This window comes from Castor canadensis, chromosome 2, assembly GCF_047511655.1.
Source record: "Castor canadensis chromosome 2, mCasCan1.hap1v2, whole genome shotgun sequence".
In the NCBI taxonomy this organism is placed as follows: Eukaryota; Metazoa; Chordata; class Mammalia; order Rodentia; family Castoridae; genus Castor; species Castor canadensis.
In genome coordinates this window covers 191,588,314-191,611,377 of record NC_133387.1, presented here as the reverse complement: position 1 = coordinate 191,611,377, position 23,064 = coordinate 191,588,314, and the positions used below count along the sequence as shown (strand labels likewise).

Here is a 23,064-nt window from a genome sequence, read left to right as displayed (position 1 = left end):
AAATTGCTTCACCAAAGAAAATGGTTAAATTGAAACCTGCCAAAATATTCTCTCTGTGTACCCTCTCACCCACTTCCCAGCATGGATATTTGAGTAAGCCAAAAAATACAAACAAGCAAAGAGTTTGCATTTTTTGTGTCTTTCTAGACACTCTTAGCAGTCTTTTCAACCCCTCTGAGTTTTAGTTTACTCAGCTATACTACAGAGTAAAGTAAGTTACCTTGCAAAATTGCTGTGAGAATAATAAAATAGGACAATGTAGGAAAAGCGCTTGGTACACAGTGAGTGCACAATAGGTGGTGGCCAGCACCTTGCTAGATGCATTACAGCAAACTCAGATGCCCATGGGGACTAGACAGATGATGTGGATGAATAATGGAGACAAAATGTAACAGGATATAAGAGCCTGATGGGTCTATAGAAAATTTTAAATTGCATATTCTCTTTAAAAAGAAACAGTTGACATTCAAGGCCATCTAATTGTTCTTTCATTGGAATTTGAACCCTGTATCATCAAATACTTCTGTTTTAAAAAGAAGCCAATGATTCAGGATTTTATATGAAATCCTCTGATTTAGAATGTGGCAACTGGCAAGAAGTGTTATTGCCCCTAGAATCTATTCTTCCTTTCTTCTCTTTGTAATGAATCCCCCGAACACTCGGTCTCCCTTTTCTCTCTACCTACCATAGCTAGATATTCCCTTTTCGAGATTCCCTTGCAGCTACATGTGGCCATTGACTAAGTGTTGGCTCAATGATCTGTGAAGATGAGTGCTGTATGTAGTTTACTGTTGTGTTCTTAAAAGTAAGCTCCTTGGATTTCATTTCTTTTTTCTACCTTTTATTATTGGTGGTGAGCTTGTTTCAACCACATGGTTAAACCCATTACTTTCAGGACTGCTAGGACAAGAAGATAGAAACAGAGTTGCCTATACTTCTGGAAAGTCTACCAGTCCAGATCTTTGCTGGAAAAGGTGAAAATGTCTGCTCCATTCAAGTCAGTACTTTTGGCTTCCAATAAAACAGAAAGACCAATGTCCCTAAGAATACAACTAATTTACAATTTAAACTGAAGGAAACACTGTATATACAAAAATGTTTATAGGTTGAATTTGCTGATGGGATGTTAGGTATTTTTTTTTTATTAAACAGCATAAGACACAATTCAGCTTTAATCCCAGTGGAAAAATACAAAGCAATTAACCCATGATGTAAAAACTGAGTATCCAGACTCTGAGTGCTCTAAGAATTTAAATGAATTAGGTATGAACTAAAGACTTCCTCCATCCTTTCTATGGTCCTTGCCATGCCAGAAGCCAAGGTGGTGAAGGTGGGGCTGGAGGCAGGTGCATTCTATGTTTGCTGATCCTTGTCACCCTTCAGGAGACATAGTGGTGTAAAGACCTGGAATGGGTGGTTTTCCTATTGTTGAGCAACATGGTATCATTCAAACTGCTCTAGTCCTATTTTACAGATGAGGAGCCTGTGACTGTGAAAGATTAAATAATGTTTCTGCAGGAAATGATAAAATAGGAATTCAAACCATTGTTTGGTGCAAAGTCCTTGTTTCTTTCTGCTGCCTGGATATACTGTCTGCTTTTATGGTGTGCCACAGGAAGACTGTATGTCATCATTAATTGTATCAAGGAAGACGGGGGGAAATAAACTCTGAGATCTCTACTCAGTATTATCAGAATTGCTTGAAATAAATTCATGAGTAAAAAGTTCAAAGGAAGAGAGGAAAAGCATGAGGTGAAAGAGGTATTTTATTTTTTTTTAAGCTTAATCACATTGAATAAGCTTAGAAGTAACAAATGGTGTTTGGAGCATCATTTGCTTGAGATTCCCACAATGCATTTTGAAAAGAGAGGCTCATTACACAGGAAGATTATCTGCTTATTTGCAATGACAAATTTATCCTTATAATTATGGCTGCACATACTTGGGATCCTGATCATAAACACATTTTCATAATTCTCGAAGAGATTAATGAATGATAATTACGTTATTCAATGGCAAAGTCTTGGTTTGGAGCATATGTCATAGTAATGATTTCTAAAGCTATTCATATTCTAGAATGAACCTGCATAATGCATTACTTATAATCTCTGCTTCCCCCTCCTCCCTTCAGATTCACTAGGAGAGTTTCTTCACCACAGAGTATAAAGTAATTCAAGTATTTCATGACTGTCAGTTACTGCTTTAAGAACTCACACTTGGAGTTTTAGTTCTCTGGTGAGCTGGACCATCACTCAGTATGGTGTGGCTGAAGCAGCTTTTGTTCTCTTTGAGTTAAATGAACTATCATTTCAATATTGAAGTTTCAGGAACACTAAAGAGCAGTTCTGAAATTACACAGTTGATGCTCTTAATTGCAATATAGGGCCTAGAGACCATTGCTTGAGTTGCAAATTAATAAAAATCCTTCTGGAGTGGAAAGGTCACATTCAAAGAGACTGCAGGATTTATGTTACAAAAACCTGGGAAGGCATCTTCATCTGCATGAGAAAAAATTTACCCTGGTGCAGCCCTGATAATTACAGAGGAATGAACACAAGAGTGGTCTGAGCACCCAGGGTAAGGTTCACCACAGCAGAGGCCAGAGGTGGGACGAGTTCAGTGGTAATGGCACATTTCTTTTCTTCATGCCTCAATGTAACAGACAGGAGAGCTTCTTTCAGGGTAACTGTGTAAATTTCTCTAAGCCCATTTCTCAGTATGAAAGTCACATGTAACCTCTTTCTAGGGAAGAATTGAGTTCCCTGTTGATCTCATGCCACATTTTTTTATAGAGTCATCTGTTGATGGGCACCTAGGCTGATTCCATATTTTAGCTATTGTGAATAGTACCACAAATATGTTGTCTCTCATATGTGGAAACAAACAAAAAAAATGGTTGGCCTAAAAGTAGAATAGTGATCACCAGGGACTGGGAAGTGTGCCAGGCAGAAGAGGGACATGAGAGTGGATGAAGGGTGGTTGGATGTTATCATGAAGGCTCTGTGCATGGATGGAATAGCACACTGAATCCCATCAAAATGTACAACCAATCTTAAAGTTTCCTCTTCTTTTAACCACAAATTCACATCTTTTCCTGGAAGTAAAACTTGTCCCTACCGATTTTATAAAATATATCATTCAAGATATTGTGCAGAACAGGTTCTTGTAATTCTTTCTCTACTGCTAAATAACTTCTCACTCCCCACCCCAAATTCCAGTTTCCATCTCCTCTCAGGTTCTCAGCCCATTTTTCTACTTTTCCATGAGATTTACTTCTGCATTTCTGCTGCACAAAGATGCAGTGTGCTGGGATCATGAACCTTCATTTTTTCTTATTTCTTTTTACAAGGTCCCAGAAATATTGCCTTTCTAAGGATCCTTTGCTCGTATCACCTGTTCCTATAATCTCAGCCTTCGAATTCCCAAATCTTTCATTTACAGGAAGTTGGACATTTGGATCTCCTCCATATTCTCCCAGCAAGAGTGGCCCTTAACCATGAGACTGGAGACCGTGTCCCTTCACACCATATCCTGGAGAAGCAGAAACAGTTCTCTGGCCTCTTGACATTTTTGTACCTCGGAAGGGAGCAGAGCCTTGGCTTTTAGCTTAATCTGTGTTCATCCCATCCTCCCCCTTTAAATTCCAAAACAGACTCCATCCCTTGCCCTCAGTGTGTTCAGAATCTTTTCCAGTACTTGGTCATCTCAGGCTCTTCACTGATTTCACGTCAGGTTTATGGAGCATCTGTGGGGTCACAGGAAGAGGTGCTCTCACAGCCAGCAGCATTTTTCTAGGAAAATCTCCATCAGTCTGGCTTTTTCTTCTGTGCTCCTTCCTTACTTGACTCCTTCACCAGGAATTCTGCTCTTCTATGGACACTTTCCCCCTGAAGAGCTATGCTGCCTTCACCCTGTTCTTCCCCATTTTCTTGACATCTAGCATTTTGCCTCTCTGTTATGCAAACCAGCTCTCTGTGCCCCTCTGAAGGAAGTCTAGTGCCCAGTGCAGTACATTTGCCTTAGAGGCAGAGTTTCTTGACTTGGATGAATGGGCTTATCCAAATGCTTTTCATCAAAGTTTGCTTTCTCCTTACAGAAGAATTCTCTGACCAGCTGCTATTAACAAAAAGTTAAACATTTCTCCATATCATTACTCATAAAATGGAGTTATTAATACTTAATAGGGTGGCTGAGATGATGAAGGAAATAAGGAACACAGCGGATTTAGTATAATGTAGTTCAATATCACCATTGAATGGGATCAAGCTATTCAAGTTTTGTCTCCTCTCCCTGCCGACCTTGCTGGCTACCTTCATCACAACACATAGGTTGTTCTTGCCTTGGATGGAGCTCCCCAAGGGCAAGTGCTTCATCTTATCCATCCTTGTATCTCCAGCACCTGCTGTACTATCCAGTTACATCATGTTACATGTTTATTGAACAAATGAATCTCTGACCTGGGGAGTTTCTGGTACATTCTAGAAAAGCACTACATATAGAGAAAAAGATAGACCTGGGGAGGTCCAGAGCTGTCACAGCAAGCCAGTTGCGTTCACTTTTTTAATTACCAAGGAGCAGCAAATCCACTGAAAGCACTTTCCAGGGACGTGTAGGGAAGGCTGTGCTCTTTCATTTCTGAATTCCCAGTACAGTGGTGGGAAGAGAGGAGATGCCCCATTGTTCAGATTTCTCACTTTCATTTTGCTTTTTAGCAGTTTGATGTTTAAACTTAAGCTGGATGTTAAAACTTAGTAAATTGTGTTTTAATACATAACTTTTCACGTTAATGAGGAAGGTTCTAACTCTAGGACCTGTTTATCATAATCCAGGGTTTATGATAAAAACGTTTTGTTCTCATGGAGTTCATACACCTTTAGTTCTCTTTCTGGTGTGTGAGCAGTCACAGAACTAGCTGGGAATGGGAGGCAGAAGAGGTTTCTTTGCCTGCCTGGGATAAAATTTTGTAGGATTTGATTCCTTCTCTGTTATGCTCTGTTTCCTCAGAGCCAGGAGGAGTGCGGGGGAGGGCTGGGCTGAACCATGGGTGCATCCCAGGAATGTGCAAGAATTTGTTGCCCTATCAATGTGATACGCTTTCAACATTTGCTTCTCAGAGGCCAAGGGTCTCGCTCATGAGGAAAGGATGTAGCTTGAAGAGCTCAGCTTCTCCTTACTGCTCTGATAATTCCTATCAGCTCCAAAGTGTGCTCAATTTAGGAGAGAGAAATCACTGTACAAACCTAGTTGCCTTTCTTGTGCCCATCTGTGTTACTTGAAGAGGTGAGGGGCCATTCCAATTACAAATGGCTTTTCAAAATATTTCTTTCAGCCACATAGGCAAGCACCCTGAAAATAGTTCTTAGAAATACATTTTTCCCCATCTCATTAAATTTCCAGTGATGGCTTAGCATCCACTATTGATCGGTGTCCCCTTAATATTGTTCTACATTCAGCTCCACTATGTCACCAACTAAGAAATACAAAATTCACTACTTCTGCCTTTCTATCCTCCTGTTATTTCCACAGGGTGCTGACTGTGAAATGAACAGGTCTCCTCTCAGGTCTTTGAGCTTCGGAGGTCATTAAACTCTGGCCCGAGAAAAGTGTCTTGTAAATGTGTGATTCTACTTATTATCTAAGAAGATACACTGTGAATCTTCGTATGGTTTTTGAAATTAATCATTAGTTTGTTTATTTGTTTTTTGGTACTGGAGGTCGAACCTAGTGCCTTGTTCTGCGATGCTCTGACACTGGAGCCATGCCCCAGTCACTCTATCTTTAGTTTCTTTTTCAGGTATGATCTGGCGACTTACCCCTACTGTGCTTAGACTGTGATCCTCCTACCTCCACCACCTGAGAACCTGGGACCGCAGGTGTGGCCTTCACACCTGGATTGTTTCTGAGGTAGGAACTCACTTAACATTTTGCCTGGTTTGGCCCGAAACCATGATTCTTTTATCCCCACCTTCCAAGTAACTGAGATTATAGGTGTGTACCACCACACCCAGTCACAATGATTTATTATTAATTTTGATCAGTATAGGTTTTTGTATATAATATTTGTTTTATTATTCCAAAAATTTATTTCTGGTACCTTTGAGGTTCTGGAATGCTCTTCCAGATTTTTATATCTCCAATATGGAGGCTCTGGAAAAACATTCTGGAGTATTCCCCACAAAAGTAACCCTGGTATATATGGTCTGAATGACTGAATAAATGCATGAATAGAGTGCTATTTGGCTTGTGAAAAATCTTGCTTTTATTGTGGGCTCTCACACCTTGAGCTGATACTCCAATGTATACAACTGGGAAATGGGTATAATGATTTTTCTTTTAAGTAAAGGGCGACAGCATTTAAAAGCAACCAAACTCATTATGGTTTGTAGAACATAAAATTTTGGTCCTGAGAAGGACTATAGAAATTAAACCCCCTCAAATTCCTTTTAGAGATGCAAAACCTGAGACCAAATGTTAAAATAAGAGGTTCTCTTGCAATTCTTTAAGTGGGGTGGGAAGGAGACTGAGGGGGAGACAGGATGGGATGGGGATGACCTAACCAATGAACAATAGAAGCCTAATTGGAATTGTCACTATGACCCCCTGCCCTCCATGTAAGGAATATCTCCTAATAAACATTTTTATAGTAAAAAAAGTAAGAGGTTCTTATTTGACCTGTCCTGGTGATTGTTGCTGTTACTATTGCTGTTCTCAGCGTTTTACCAGTTCCTTTCATTGTAGCATATCCGAGGACTCCACCCATTTGGAGGGGTTTCTGTTACCCGGGCATTTCTCTGTGTAGTGAAACTAGACATTGAGGCCAAGGAAAATTAATAAAATCCAATCTCTTGTAGAAAATTAGCAAACACATGAAACCCATCAGCTGTAGGGGTCTCCTGATATCCAAATGGACATCTGACAAAATCACATCAAATTTTCATAGAGGCAATTAGCTCCTTCCACTTAGAGCCATTCAATTACATACTAACAATGAACCTCAGCCTACAACATTAAAATGTGATTAACCAACGCTATTAACACATAAGACACACCAAGGTGGTTATGAAGGAGGAGTGGGACATCTGACGTGCAGGAGGATTCATTCCGAATCTCCTCACTATCAGATGTGACGGCAGAGCGTCTTTTGGGGACACACATGGGCCATTTCTTTTGTTGATAAGAGGGGAGAATGCCATATCTCACATCTTTGACATCTCAAGAAATTTTACGAAATATTACGTGCTCGTCATATGCAGAAAAGGTTACCAGAAGGTTTAGTGCTTTTGTATACCTCTGTCCTTGTGCCCTATGAGAGAATTCAGGCATGACATGAAAATATAGTAAAACTAATAGTAAAGTTTATTAGGAAAGGAATTTAGTATAACAGGATAAAAATGGGGAGAAACGGGGGGAAAAGGGAGCAACATTTCCTGCCCCTTTCCTGGAGGAAACGGCAGTCCTTGGTCCTCGTCTCTGGTCTTATATTTTTCTGAGCTGAGGGATATTGGATCTGGGTGGTTAAGATGAAGGCTAAAATAGGGAGATGTCAGTCAGGCCCATTTAAATCACAGGGACTAGGTGTGCTTTAGGACTTCACCTCTTTTCTAGACACACCTTTCATTCTTTTTGCCCCTCTACCTGTCCATGGAGCATTGCAGCTTGTTAGCATCTCACGGAGGAGACAGATGCAGCCTCAAGTCTCCTTGTTCTTGTAACTTACATCTAAAAGGAGGTGAGAGTGGGTACTAGCTGCTCTGGCTTTCTAGTTTCTACTGTCTGGTGTCGATGTCTGAGTCTGGCTCTTTTTATTAAGACAATATAATTTCCTATCTCCTCATCTAGCTACCCTGTCTCATCCATCACTCATGGCTAGCTGCAACCTAACAGTACCAGTCAAAAAGGACTTTTGGAGCAATGCTTGAATAAGACAGCTGAAGGATGCCTAGGGATTTTCTACTCCATGCACATTGTTCTAGTGGTAGGCCAGTGGTAAGCGAAGGTCTATTTCTACTGAAGCCAGAACAGATTGAAAGTAAAGTTTCTATGGCTCCTGGCTTCAAATTTATTTATCAATAATTGAAGGTGATATTGTCTAGAGTTCTTGGTTGAAAAGGAAAGAAACCCAACCCAAACTTACTCAAGTTAAAAAAAAAAAAAGGAAAAAGAATTTATTTATTTATTTATTCATCATTCATTCATTCATTCATTCACCTGAAAAGATAATTGGCCAACAACTTTAGGTATGGCTTGATCCAGGTCCTCAAGTGGTTAGTCATGTTGTTAAGATCAGATTCTTCTCTCTCTGTCTCTTGCACCCCCCTTCCTTCCTACCTTCTTTTCTTCATTCTCCCCCTTCCCTTCTTTCCTTCCTCCCTTCCTTCCTGCCTTCCTTCCTTCCTTCCTGCCTTCCTTCCTTCTGTAATTTATTGACATAAAACTCATATAATATATAATTAATCATTTTTAGTGAACTAGTCAGTGGCACTTAATATAGTTATAATGTGTGCAACCACTATTTCTTACCAAGTTCCAAAACATTTTCATCACTTCAAAGCAAACCCCTTCATTTCTTTTTTTTTAAAGATTATAAAACATTTACTCCCAGTGTAAGAAAAAATGCTTAAAAAGTGCACAAGTACATTGGAAAGAGACATTTCTGCTGTTAACTGGTAGTGACATTGCTATGAGTTTTATTGTCTCTTTTGTATTTTCTCTCTTTTTTATTATTTATTTATTTATTTTTAAAATTTTAATTTTTTTATTATTCATATGTGCATACAATACTTGGGTCATTTCTCCCCCCTGCCCCCAACCCCTCCCTTACCATCCAATCCACCCACTCCCTCTACCCCCGACCCCCTCGATACACAGCAGAAACTATTTTGCCCTTATCTCTAATTTTGTTGAAGAGAGAGTATAAGCAATAATAGGAAGGAACAGGGTTTTTGCTGGTTGAGATAAGGATAGCTATACAGGGCATTGACTCTCATTGATTTCCTGTGCGTGTGTGTTACCTTCTAGGTTAATTCTTCTTGATCTCACCTTTTCTCTAGTTCCTGGTCCCCTTTAGTTTCTCTGCGTTAAGAGCAACAAATGCTAGCTAATTTTTTAGGTGTCTTACGTATCCTCGTATCTCCCTTGAGTGCACACGCTTTTATCTTATGATCAAAGTTCAATCCCCTTGTTGTGTTTGTCCTTGATCTAATGTCCACATATGAGGGAGAACATACGATTTTTGGTCTTTTGGGCCAGGCTAACCTCACTCAGGATGATGTTCTCCAATTCCATCCATTTACCAGCGAATGATAACATTTCGTTCTTCTTCATGGCTGCATAAAATTCCATTGTGTATAGATACCACATTTTCTTAATCCATTCCTCAGTGGTGGGGCATCTTGGCTGTTTCCATAACTTGGCTATTGTGAATAGCGCTGCAATAAACATGGGTGTGCAGGTGTCTCTGAAGTAACAGTCTTTTGGGTATATCCCCAAGAGTGGTATTGCTGGATCAAATGATAGATCGATGTCCAGCTTTTTAAGTAGCCTCCAAATTTTTTTCCAGAGTGGTTGTACTAGTTTACATTCCCACCAACAGTGTAGGAGGGTTCCTTTTTCCCCACATCCTCGCCAACACCTGTTGGTGGTGGTGTTGCTGATGATGGCTATTCTAACGGGTGAGGTGGAATCTTAGCGTGGTTTTAATTTGCATTTCCTTTATTGCTAGAGATGGTGAGCATTTTTTCATGTGTTTTCTGGCCATTTGAATTTCTTCTTTTGAGAAAGTTCTGTTTAGTTCACATGCCCATTTCTTTATTGGTTCATTAGTTTTGGGAGAATTTAGTTTTTTAAGTTCCCTGTATATTCTGGTTATCAGTCCTTTGTCTGATGTATAGTTGGCAAATATTTTCTCCCATTCTGTGGGTGTTCTCTTCAGTTTAGAGACCATTTCTTTTGATGAACAGAAGCTTTTTAGTTTTATGAGGTCCCATTTATCTATGCTATCTCTTAGTTGCTGTGCTGTTGGGGTTCCATTGAGAAAATTCTTACCTATACCTACTAACTCCAGAGTATTTCCTACTCTTTCTTGTATCAACTTAAGAGTTTGGGGTCTGATATTAAGATCCTTGATCCATTTTGAGTTAACCTTGGTATAGGGTGATATACATGGATCTAGTTTCAGCTTTTTGCAGATTGCTAACCAGTTTTCCCAGCAGTTTTTGTTGAAGAGGCTGCTATTTCTCCATCGTATATTTTTAGCTCCTTTGTCAAAGATAAGTTGCTTATAGTTGTGTGGCTTCATATCTGGATCCTCTGTTCTGTTCCACTGGTCTTCATGTCTGTTTTTGTGCCAGTACCATGCTGCTTTTATTGTTATTGCTTTGTAATATAGTTTGAAGTCAGGTATTGTGATACCTCCTGCATTGTTCTTTTGACTGAGTATTGCCTTGGCTATTCGTGGCCTCTTGTGTTTCCATATAAATTTCACAGTAGATTTTTCAATCTCTTTAATGAATGTCATTGGAATTTTGATGGGAATTGCATTAAACATGTAGATTACTTTGGGGAGTCTCAACATTTTTACTATGTTGATTCTACCAATCCATGAGCATGGGAGATCTCTCCACTTTCTGTAGTCTTCCTCAATCTCTTTCTTCAGAAGTGTATAGTTTTCCTTGTAGAGGTCTTTCACATCTTTTGTTAGATTTACACCTAGGTATTTGATTTTTTTTGAGGCTATTGTAAATGGAATTGTTTTCATACATTCTTTTTCCATTTGATCACTGTTAGTGTATAGAAATGCTAATGATTTTTCTATGTTGATTTTATATCCTGCTACCTTGCTATAGCTATTGATGATGTCTAGAAGCTTCTGAGTAGAGTTTTTTGGGTCTTTAAGGTATAGGATCATGTCGTCTGCAAATAGGGATATTTTGACAGTTTCTTTACCTATTTGTATTCCTTTTATTCCTTCTTCTTGCCTAATTGCTCTGGCTAGGAATTCCAGTACTATGTTGAATAGGAGTGGAGATAGTGGGCATCCTTGTCTCGTTCCTGATTTTAGAGGGAATGGTTTTAATTTTTCTCTGTTAAGTATAATGCTGGCTGTAGGTTTGTCATATATAGCTTTTATAATGTTGAGGAACTTTCCTTCTATTCCTAGTTTTCTTAGAGCTTTTATCATGAAATGATGTTGGATCTTATCAAAGGCTTTTTCTGCATCTATTGAGATGATCAAGTGGTCTTTGTCTTTGCTTCTGTTAATGTGGTTTATTATGTTTATTGATTTTCGTATGTTGAACCACCCCTGCATCCCTGGGATGAAGCCTACTTGGTCATGGTGAATAATCTTTTTGATGTGTTGCTGAATTCGATTTGCCATTATTTTGTTGAGGATTTCTGCATCAATGTTCATTAAGGAGATTGGCCTATAGTCCTCCTTTTTGGAGGTGTCTTTGCCTGGTTTTTGGATAAGTGTAATACTGGCTTCATAAAATGTGTTTGGCAGTTTTCCTTCCCTTTCTATTTCATGGAACAGTTTAAGGAGGGTTGGTATCAGTTCTTCTTTAAAGGTCTGATAGAATTCAGCAGAGAATCCATCAGGTCCTGGACTTTTCTTTTTGGGGAGACTCTTGATTGCTGCTTCAATTTCATTTTGTGTTATAGGTCTATTCAGGTGATTAATTTCCTCTTGGTTCAGTTTTGGACGATAATATGTATCTAGAAATCTGTCCATTTCTTTTAGATTTTCAAATTTATTTGAATGTAGGTTCTCAAAGTAGTCTCTGATGATTTCCTGGACTTCCATGGTGTTTGTTGTTATCTCCCCTTTTGCATTCCTGATTCTACTCATTTGGGTTTTTTCTCTCCTCATTTTAGTCAGGTTTGCCAGGGGTCTATCGATCTTGTTTATTTTTTCAAAGAACCAACTTTTTGTTTCATTAATTCTTTGTATGGTTTTTTTGGTTTCTATTTCGTTGATTTCAGCTCTTATTTTTATTATTTCTCTCCTTCTATTTGTTTTGGGATTTGCTTGTTCTTGTTTTTCTAGGAGTTTGAGATGTATCATTAGGTCATTGATTTGGGATCTTTCAATGTTTTTAATATATGCACTCATGGCTATAAACTTTCCTCTCAAGACTGCCTTAGCTGTGTCCCATAGGTTCTGGTAGGTTGTGTTTTCATTTTCATTGACTTCCAGGAACTTTTTAATTTCCTCTTTTATTGCATCGATGATCCATTCTTCATTAAGTAATGAGTCATTTAGTTTCCAGCTGTTTGCATGTTTTTTGTCTTTACTTTTGTTGTTGAGTTCTACTTTTACTGCATTGTGGTCAGATAGTATGCACGGTATTATTTCTATTTTCTTATATTTGCTGAGGCTTGCTTTGTGCCCTAGGATATGATCTATTTTGGAGAAGGTTCCATGGGCCGCTGAGAAGAATGTATATTGTGTAGAGGTTGGATGAAATGTTCTGTAGACATCAACTAGGTCCATTTGATCTATTGCATATTTTAGATCTTGGATTTCTTTATTGAGTTTTTGTTTCGATGACCTATCTATTGATGATAATGGTGTGTTAAAGTCTCCCACAACCACTGTGTTGGCGTTTATATATGCTTTTAGGTCTTTCAGGGTATGTTTGATGAAATTGGGTGCGTTGACATTGGGTGCGTACAGATTGATGATTATTATTTCCTTTTGGTCTATTTCCCCTTTTATTAGTATGGAATGTCCTTCTTTATCTCATTTGATCAATGTAGGTTTGAAGTCTACTTTGTCAGAGATAAGTATTGCTGCTCCTGCCTGTTTTCGGGGGCCATTGGCTTGGTAAATCTTCTTCCAGCCTTTCATCCTAAGCCTATGCTTATTTCTGTCTGTGAGATGAGTCTCCTGTAAGCAACAAATTGTTGGATCTTCTTTTTTAATCCATTTCATCAACCGGTGCCTTTTGATGGGTGAATTGAGTCCATTAACATTAAGCGTTAGTACTGATAGGTATGTGGTGATTCCTGTCATTTAATTATCTTACTTGTTTGAAGGTGTGATTGTGTGTACCTAAGTTGAGGTTACTCTCTACTGTCTTGCTTTTTTTTTTCCTGCGGTTTGGTGCTGCCTGTCTTTTCATGGTTAAGTTGGGTTTCACTTTCTGTGTGCAGAATCCGTTGAGGAATCCTTTGTAGTGGTGTCTTTGTGGTCACATATTGTTTTCGTTTCTGCTTATCATGGAAGACTTTTATTGCTCCATCTATTTTGAATGATAGTTTTGCTGGGTAGAGTATCCTGGGGTTGAAGTTATTTTCATTCAGTGCCCGGAAGATCTCACCCCACGCTCTTCTTGCTTTTAATGTTTCTGTTGAGAAGTCTGCTGTGATTTTGATGGGTTTACCTTTGTATGTTACTTGTTTTTTCTCTCTTACAGCCTTCAATATTCTTTCCCTAGTTTCTGAACTTGTTGTTTTAATGATGATATGTCATGGGGTAGTTCTATTTTGATGTGGTCTGTTTGGTGTCCTGGAGGCCTCTTGCATCTATCTGTATGGGAATATCTTTCTCTAGATTTGGGAACTTTTCAATTAGTATTTTGTTGAATATATTACACATTCCCTTCACTTGCACCTCTTCTCCTTCTTCGATGCCCATGATTCTCAACTTTGGTCTTTTGATGGAGTTGGTGGGTTCTTGCATTTTCTTTGCACAGGTCTTGAGTTGTTTAAATAATAGTTCTTCAGTTTTTCCTTTAATTACCATTTCATCTTCAAGTTCTGATTTTCTGTCTTCTGTTTGTTCTATTCTGCTGGATTGGCCTTCCATTTTGTTTTGCAGTTCTGTTTCATTCTTTTTTCTGAGGTTTTCCATATCCTGGGTAATTAATTTCCTCTTCTATGTTGTCTATTTTTGTCCTGAGTTCATTTATCTGTTTATTCATCATGTTCTTTGTTTCACTTTGGTGTTTATACAGTGCTTCTATGGTTTCCTTTATTTCTTCTTTTGCTTTTTCAAAATCTCTATTTTTGTTGTCTTGGAATTTCTTGAGTGTCTCCTGTACTTTTTGGTTGACCCTTTCCAGTACCATCTCTATAAAATTCTCATTGATTACCTGTAGTATTTCTTCTTTTAGATTATTCTTGTGGGCTTCATTGGGTCCTTTGGCATAGTTTATCTTCATTTTGTTGGAGTCTGGATCTGAGTATCTGTTTTCTTCATTTCCCTCTGGTTCCTGTACTAATTTTTTGCTGTGCGGAAACTGGTTTCCCTGTTTTTTCTGTCTTCTCGTCATTGTCTTTGGTGTTGTTACTGTCCCTGTACTCTGTGCAATCAAGTATTTTCTAGCTTGTAATAATAACAATGGTGATATTTAGAATGGAAGGGTGAGCAAAGATGGAAAGCAAGAAGTTAAAGAAAATGGAAAAACAAATAAACAGACAAGAAGGAGAAAACAGAACAAGGAATCAGAGAAGAAAGTTTCAAAGGTATAAACAGGGAGCATTAGTGTACTAATCAACAGTAAGCTGAACAGGTATTAGAGAGACAGAGAGAGGATTGGAAATAAAAAATAAAAAAATAAAGATAAGAATAAAAATTAAAAATAAGTAAATGAAAAAATATATATGTAAATAAAATAAAATAAAATGAAAAATAGAAAATTAAAAAAAAAAACCCAAAAAACCTCCAAGTTCAAATACAATGAAGTTTCAGTCTTAATAATTTGGGTGTCCATCTCAGTCTCCAATCCTGGAGATGGTGCCTCAGATGTTGTTCTGTAGTTTTCTCATGAAAGGGGACGCATAAAGTAGAACAAAACTACCCACACACACGCACAAAAAACCCACCAAGTGTCCCAAGTTCAAATGCAGTACAGTTTCAGTAAGTTTTTCAGCATGCAGGTGTAATTCGGTTGTTCTCTCATCTTAGGTAGGGAGAAAAAGAGAAAAAAAAAAGAATCTGGAGACAATTCTGAGAATGGAATCTGCAGCTGTGGCTTGCCTGCCTGCTGCTGTCAGCCTGCTGTTGCTGGAGGTGTTATTTATGCAGATCTCTGGGGTGAGCTTAGCACTCACCTGGCCCCAAAGGCTTTGTTTGCTCAGAGTTCTCCTGTGCAGGAGCCTCTGCTACAAGCTTTCCCCTTTCCAAGCACTGGGGAAGGTGACACTGCACCCATGTTGTCAGGCCTGCGTGCTTATTTACAGTTCATGTGGGAGGTTGGTCTTCCCCCCTCTCCTGTGGAGTTTTCCTCCCTCCTCCACTCTCACAAGCTTTCCTGCTCCTGGTTGCTGGGTGTGCGCCCCGCTCCCGCCAGAGCCTCTCCGGCCGCCCGGCTTGTTTATTTACAGTCCCGGGAAGGATTCCCTTCCCCCAATCTTCGGTGCTCAGTGCGCCCCACCCTCTTTCCCGCGTGTCTTCTTATTACTCAGTTTCTCTTTTTCCCCGGGTGGAGGTCAGTCTGTCCAGGGGGCTATGCTGCTCTGGCCCAGGCTTGTCTGTGGGGGAACCGCAGTACCGCAAAGCTCACCTGGTCCGCGTCTTCCCAAGCCGTCTGGGCGCGTGCGACTGGTGGCCCGGGGGCCTCCTTGTTTCTCCGTTTATCGTGAAGTGGAGATGCTCTGTGCTGGCTGGAGGTGTGGAGGGGTCAAAGTTTTGCCTCTTCTCAGTGATTTTGCCTGCAAAGTGTGTCTTCAGCGTCTATCCAAGGTTTCACTATAGGAGGGTCGCTTTCTGCTTCCTCCCGCTAGCCACCATCTCGGATTCCTCCCCCCCCCAATCCCCTTCATTTCTTAAGCAGTTTCTTCATATTCTTCCCTTCCCCCGGCCCCTGGAAACCACCAGTCTGTCACTATAGATGTATCTTCTCTGGATATTTCATGTAAGTTGAATCATACATTAGGTGATCTTTGTGTACGGCTTTTTTCACTTGGCATAAAGTTTTGGATGTTCCTCCACATTGTAACATGTATATCTGTGCCTTGTTCTTTTTTAGGGCTGAATAATATTTCGTTGTGTGTATGGAATACAATTTGTTTATTCTTTTGGGCATATCTAGAAATGGAATTGGAAGACCATATGGTAATTCTGTTTAGCTTTTCAGAAACTGCTGACATGTTTTTCACAGTGGCTGTGCCATTTCCAATCCTCCCAGCAATGGGATATGAGGGTCCAAATTTCTTCACATTCTTAATCAACACATATTATCTATCTTTTCCTTTTAATTATTGCCTTACTATTTGGTGGGAAGTGGTTGCTTTCTGTGGTTTTGATTTGCATTTACCTAATAATAAATGATGCTCCATCTTTTCATGTGTTTCTTGGCTATTTGTCTATCTTCTTTGAAGAAATGCCTGCTTTCTTTGGTAGGGGCTACATTTTCTCATAAGCTGTCACATGACTGAAGGGTGACCACCCATCTGAGTTTACCGAGGACTGTTTGGCTTCTCAGAATGCAGGACTTTTATATTTAAACCTGGAAAGTCCTAAGCAAACTGGGACTAGTTGGTCACCTTTATAGTGGGAAGGATGGTCCCTGAACTCATGGGCTTGTATGACTTTACACTTTAACGATCAGAGAAGGAAATAGCATAATTTTCCATAATCCTAGGAACTGTCATGGCATCTGTTATGCCATTCTGACTGGGCCGACTTGGAGCACAGGTCTATCACTGCACAAACCTCTGTGGCCAGGCTGATGAACTACTCTGACTAGACATGTTCAAGCCATGTGCCTACCTGGAGCTAAAGGTCCAACTTTTCAAAAAATAGGGCTAGAGTAGGATTGCTATGGAATCGGGGAGGAGATTCCTCAAATACAAGGACTCTGAGCAGACAAAAATGTTTACTGCAAGCATCTCTGTGCACCAGCAATGGTGCTCGATGTTTCTACATAGATTATTTCATCCAGTCCTACAGTCACATGACAGGGAAGATATTAATACACCAGTATTAGAGATGACAAGTTGAACTTTAAAAGAAAATTAAGTTACCAGGCACCAAGTCACACAATAAGTAAGTTCTAGAGACAAAATAGGTTAATTTGTAATATGACACAGTATGGAAAATAATTTTCAGACAGTAAGGAAAATCAAACTTCACAAAGAGGTTAAAGATGCTTCCTTCAAAGGACTTTGTGTCAGTCAGGGTGTCTTCAGGAAAATAAACCACACCAGTTATTCTGAGAGAGAATTGAACCAGAGGAATCTGTTTAGTGGGTACTTAGATATTTAAAGGTGAAAGGGGCACTGAAGTGATGAGAGAAGAGCAGCTCTGGGAAGAAGCTACTATGGGTTGAGCATCTCTAATCTGAATTCTGAAATGCTTTAAAATCTGAAACTATTTTCGTTTTTGAGAGGGGCGAGGTAGTTCTAGGCTGGCCTTGAACTTGTGGTCCTCAGTGCTAGGATTACAGGTGTGTTATCACTATGCCCAGCTTAAAATCAGAAACTTTTTGAGCACCAGCATGACTCCTCCAGTGGTAAATTCCACACCTGAATTTATGTGATAAGTAGTAAAATGCAGGCACTCTAATGATAGTTGGTAAAATTACCTTCAGGCTATGTATAGCAAGTATACATGAAACACAATGAATTTTTTGGTTAGATTTGGGTGCCCCTCCCCTGCCCTGGCTCCAAGGTTTTTCATGTATGTGCAAAAATTCCAAAATTGCAAAAAATATGAACTCTGAAACACTCTGGTCTCAAGCATTTCGGATATGGGATAGTCAACCTGTACCTGTACAACTGAGGCACAAAGGTAAGAAGGTAGACTTATTACAATCTAGGATTTAGGAGAAGAGGCTCCAGATAGCTGACTGGTGCTCCTGTCCCAGAGGGAATGCATTGACCAAAAATGCTAGTTCTGGGAGCATGGGAAACATTTGAACCTGGAAAGAAACAACTGTTGCAGGAACAGGGAGTAAACAGGAAAGAGGCAGAAGGCTCCTCCTTCAGCCTTCCAGTCTCCTCTAGCACCTCCTGTTGGCAGAGTCAAACAGGACAGGGGCCAGCAAAACAGAAGTGTAGTTTGTGAGGTCCCAGGTCCAGCATCACACAGCAGAGTACAGCAGAGAGGGTTGGAACTGAGAGACAATACTTAATCATCTAAACTTCCTTTAAAAGGGGGAGCACTTACCCTTCAGGGTTCACAATATGACCACTGATATACACAATCACAGACATGGTGAAATTTTCTCTTTTTTTTTTTTAAAGACAACCAGAGAAGCTTATTAGGTGTGGATCCAATCTTGCTTCTGTCACATTGTGGTTTAATTTTGGGTGACTTAATTGGTCTTAATTTCTTCATTGTTTCAATGGACATGGATATGTGTACCTATATCATGAGTCTTTTTAAGGTTTATGAGAAAGTATGTCTAAAAACAATTGGCAGGCACAGCATTGATTCTTACACAACTAAATTAAACTCCATATCCCTTCCATTCAACCTTTTGTCTTCAAATCAAGCCATGAATTTCAGATGGATCACCCTCCCAAATACACACCCTCCCTTTGTGATAGCAACAAGGATGGGAGAGGCATTATTGTCCCCCACGTGGTTTCCTTAAGGGAGCACAAGTAACCAGGTGATCTCAGCAGCAGGATGATGGCTTACTATGTGATCCTAGCTTCAGACAAGCTCCGTGTCCTCCTTCCAACTGCATTGCCATCCTGGGGCTCCTTCCCAAGGAGTAAGTCTGGGAAGTTATCTTCTCCTTACTTCCCTAAGACTTATTATTGAAAACTGGGGGCAAAAATCCATCCTCAAGCAGTGCATAGTGGGCTTCGATGAATTGTGTGTCCCGAACATGTACTTCCAACATTTGGAAGATGATAGTTCTGAACTAAAAGAAACATCTGCTCCTTGAAATGTATGGGTTAGGGACAACGCTAGCAAAAGAGGCAAAAATCTGTTGGGTCACTTTATAATGAAATTATATTGGATAAATGGTTAGTGATGTAACTCCAAGTTGAGATAGAGAGAGAGAGGAGTAATTGGGTCATAATTTACCTTTTTTTTTGTCAGAAAGTATAAAATAACTGAATTATCTTCTACCTGTTTATTAGTTAGGCTTCTCCAGAGAAATAGACCAAAGAATGGAGATACATATTCCACATCATGATAAATATCCCATATCATAACTAGTCCTATATATGTACTTATTCCCACTGCATATATGTAATGAGATATATCTATTTATTGTATCTACATTATATCTATCTATCTAATCTACCTATGAATGGAATTATTATGAGAATTGGCTTATACCACTGTGAAGTCTGAGAAATCCCAAGATATGCCATCAGTGTAAAGTAGAGAACCATGAAGTCCAGAGGAATAATTCAGTCTGTGTCTGAAAGCCTGAGAACACGGGAGCTGACAGTACAGCTCTCAATCTGAGGTAAAGGCTGAGAATGGTAGAGGGTAGGGCGAATGGCATCCTGGAGCTCTGATGTCCAAGAACAAGAGAAGATGGAATTTCCAGCTAAGAAGAGAGAGTGAACTCACTGGCAGGTTGCCTGCCCACGTGGGTGAGTTTGGAACTTCTTTACTTGGTCTCCTTATTCAGATACTAACCTCTTCCAGAAGCACCCTCACAGACACACCTACAAATCATGCTTTACCAACTATTTGGCCATTCTTTAGCCCAGTTAACTAGACACATACACCTGCCTTTTGCCAAACCAGCAAAGATTCAATGTGTGTCTCTTGAGAATTTCCATGAATATACAGTCTGTGGGGGAAAGAGGGCATTGCTCCCTATAGGACCTCATAGAAAAAGGCTGCACATGTGCTGCTACCACAGCTTTCCCAACTGGAAAACACATTAAGGAGCCAAATGCATCTGGCCTCTGTATCCCTAAGGGCCTTTTTCCACATGGGACACAAACTTAAGCACAAAATCATATGTAACACATAAGGGCATAAAAGCAGGGACACTTTCTAGCTGTCCTCTTTTTTCTCTTTCCTATTTGTTCCTTCTTGACTTTTCATCTTTTCTTTGAATCAAACTGCTTTCTGCCCTGCAAACTTAGTATGTTGCTTTTCAGCTTCGATTGAATTTTTATAGTAAGTCATAAACCCTTGAAAATAAGATTTATAATGGAACTGCTGATACAGCCCTAGCTAGCACGGCCAGATAGGTGTTCTAATAATACTGGATAGTAATATTCCCAAATCTAATACTCTATAGCTTTTTTCCCTATGATTCATGTTGACCTGATTCTTTCTCTAACCTCTTCAATACAGAAGCCTGTGGCTTGCTATGCCCATGATTGTTAGTCAGATGTCTTTGAGTAAGTCCCATTGGGGATCTGGTAGCACAGGACACCGTTAACAGAGTCCTGGGATAAGACTAGTTCCCGGGAGTGAGGCAAGCTTGGGATGGGATAGGGACAGGGGCACAGCTGGCTGTAGGATCTGGGGAAACACTAGTCCAGCAGACACAACCTAGCAGGAAGAAAGTTTCCAGGTAGGCAGACAGGCTGCCCAGACAAGTATGCAGAATACAGTGATGAGGAGCCAGGAAACCTTCATAGAAATCCAGGCAGGTAGTTCCTGTCAGGGATATCTGATGGCAGGTAACAGGGTTTCAATGCCTGACTGTGTTTCCTGGGGGTTATGGTAAAACTGGGAGTCTTTGCCCCCCAGTTCCTGACACAGAGGTAGAAATGGAAATTTCCTGAGTGCTTTCTGTTTTTCTTAAGGAGCCCAAGGTGCCAGGTTGGAAGCAGAAACACCCCCCCCCCATCAGAAAACCAAACCTGCAGGTGTCTTGATCTTTGACTTCCCAGTCTTCAAAACTGTAAGAAATAGATTTCTCTTCTTTATAAGTTACAGAGTATCAGGTATTTTGTTAAAGCAGCACAAATAGACTAAGACAAATTCCACATATGTTTACTGACTGTGTGACATCAGGTAAGTTGATCACTCTGACTTCAAGTTTCATCACCTGTAAGTGGGGTTAACAGTGGCACCTCCTTCACAGAGCTGCTGTGAACATTCCTATATGTAGAGACTAGAACAATAATTTGGGATGATACTGTCAGAAGAAAAGAAGGCACAGGGATGCACCTCCTACAGCATCCTCAGCAACTTCTGGGAAAACAGGAGCCTAAGAAGGAGGATGAGAAGAGCAGATGTCTCCCTGGACCAGCTCCAGTTCTTCCCAAAAGGAATGGAAAATTTGAAAGGTAGAGTCTGAGACACCTTTAAGGGCTTCCCATTGTCCATCCTGGCCTCTCACAGTCCGAAAGCACAATTTCTTCTGTGCCTTTGTCCATTTTCTATTTGGCAAGCTACGGGTAGCTGGTTAAGGAGCCTAGAGCCTTGTTAACTCTTGTTTGAACATGAAGGGTGGAGGGGTTGCCACAATGCTGTGTGGACTTAAGTGAAGGGAGAAGAGGCTTCTGCCTTTTGCTTGCCTGTCCTTTGGGGAAAAGACAGAGTGACATCTCACTGAGCATAAAAAAGGGGAAGAGAAAATTGCTTCAGCTCCAAAGATCCTCACTGACTGAGGGACAGTAAATTTGTTTAACTCTTCACAGGTAGTTTGAAGCTTGCTGTTTAGTAAAGAATGCTGAATATGGTTTTTCTAAAGGAACTGTAAAGGAGACTGTGTGAGAAGCTGGTGTCTGATCTGCCCAGGATTGCCTCTCTCTACAAAGCCTCTTGTCTCTATCAAATAAGAGCAATGGTAGATTTTGTATAGCTTATCATGGGAAAGGTGCTGAAAGAACTACAGAGAACCTTGCTTAGCGTGTCTGTCAGAGCAGGAAGGCTTCTCAGCGAGCACCAAGAATCTAACCTGATCCCTAACTCTTCAGGTGAACAACCTGAAGCCCAGAGTAGTGACTTGTCTGAGGTCACCTGGCTCCTTTATGCTAGTTTAAAATTTACCTGTTGACACAGCTGGCATCCTATAACTTCTAATGACATTTTGCTGCACTGGTTTTGAACAAAAAGATCACAGGTAGTCATCCGTGGAGAGTAAATAGCCAAGGCAGAGCACAGCATGACACCCAGGTGCTGGATAGGAGTGCAGTGCCCTCTGGGGGGAGAGGGGGAAGCTGCAAGACCCTTCCAAGGAGGACACTGACTCGGCACATATTGGGATAGATTGGTTACCTCTGATGGAGTTCCTTTCTAGGATTCAAAGGAAAAATTTGGTGTGTGTGCTGGTATTTGGTCCTTCCTTTGCTTCTCTTTAAAACCTTAAGGTAAACAAGGGTGCAGTTGAAGGCTGGATATTTTTCTCCTTGTAAAGCCTGAAGGCTGTGTACAGTTCTGGCAGTTAATGTCATAAATTAAGGCCTTTAAAGAAAAACATGTCTGTCTTTGTCCAACTTGGCAATTCTTAGGATTCAGTATTTTCCTGGGGTGGGGGGGGGGTTCATTCAATACAGAACAAGAGAGGTTGCAGCTGGGAGCACTCTATTTCTGCTCCTTGAACTGACTTACTTTGACCTCCACAGGGTGTGGACTGTTGCACATGGCTCCAGGCTTTGCACTGCACATCTGCAGGGTCAAGAGCCACAGATGGCATTGGGTGCAGCGCTGCGGCCCTGAGATGCTACAGTTTTAGAAGGCTCTGAGCTTCACCAATGGCAAGGCCACCTTACCTGTTTCAGCTCTTTTGGGGGTTTTAGTTCTAGCTATTCCCTATTGTCACAGGATAAGACTGTCTTTGGGCTTTGGAGGACCCCAAACCTGCCTCACTCATTATGGGTAGCACTCATGAGCTGCATTTTTCTTTCCGTCTTTGTCCTATGAAAATGTTCTTGTTCTATAGGTGGCATAAAAGGATGGTTGACAAAAGGAAGATCTACAAGGCACATCTGGAGACAAAAGGCTAACTTGAGAGCAGCATTTTCTATGATGTTGGGAGTGGGAACACATATTGGGAATGAAGAAGCCCTCAAACCATCCCAGTTTTGTGGTTGCGCACTCTCCCTGTTGCCATGCTTTAACCATGGAGACACAGCTGGTCCTCAAGCACCCTCTTCTGTTTCTGCATCCTTCCACTTCAGAACAAGGTGTCTCCTTTATCCTTGATAACCCCTAATTCTAGGTAGGGCCCTACTACT

At 40.4% G+C, this 23,064-nt stretch overlaps 1 protein-coding gene across 1 annotated transcript in view; it reads left to right on the top strand.

The window, feature by feature from the left end:
- Ddx10 (DEAD-box helicase 10) overlaps positions 1 to 5,904 on the top strand; it is a 341,323-nt gene extending 335,419 nt beyond the window's left edge. Inside the window, exon 18 of the mRNA XM_074066768.1 lies at positions 5,795 to 5,904. Within this exon, the coding sequence (XP_073922869.1) occupies positions 5,795 to 5,828 (34 nt within the window). The 3' untranslated portion in view covers positions 5,829 to 5,904. The remainder of the gene's footprint in view (positions 1 to 5,794) is intronic.
- The last annotated feature ends 17,160 nt before the right edge of the window (positions 5,905 to 23,064 follow it).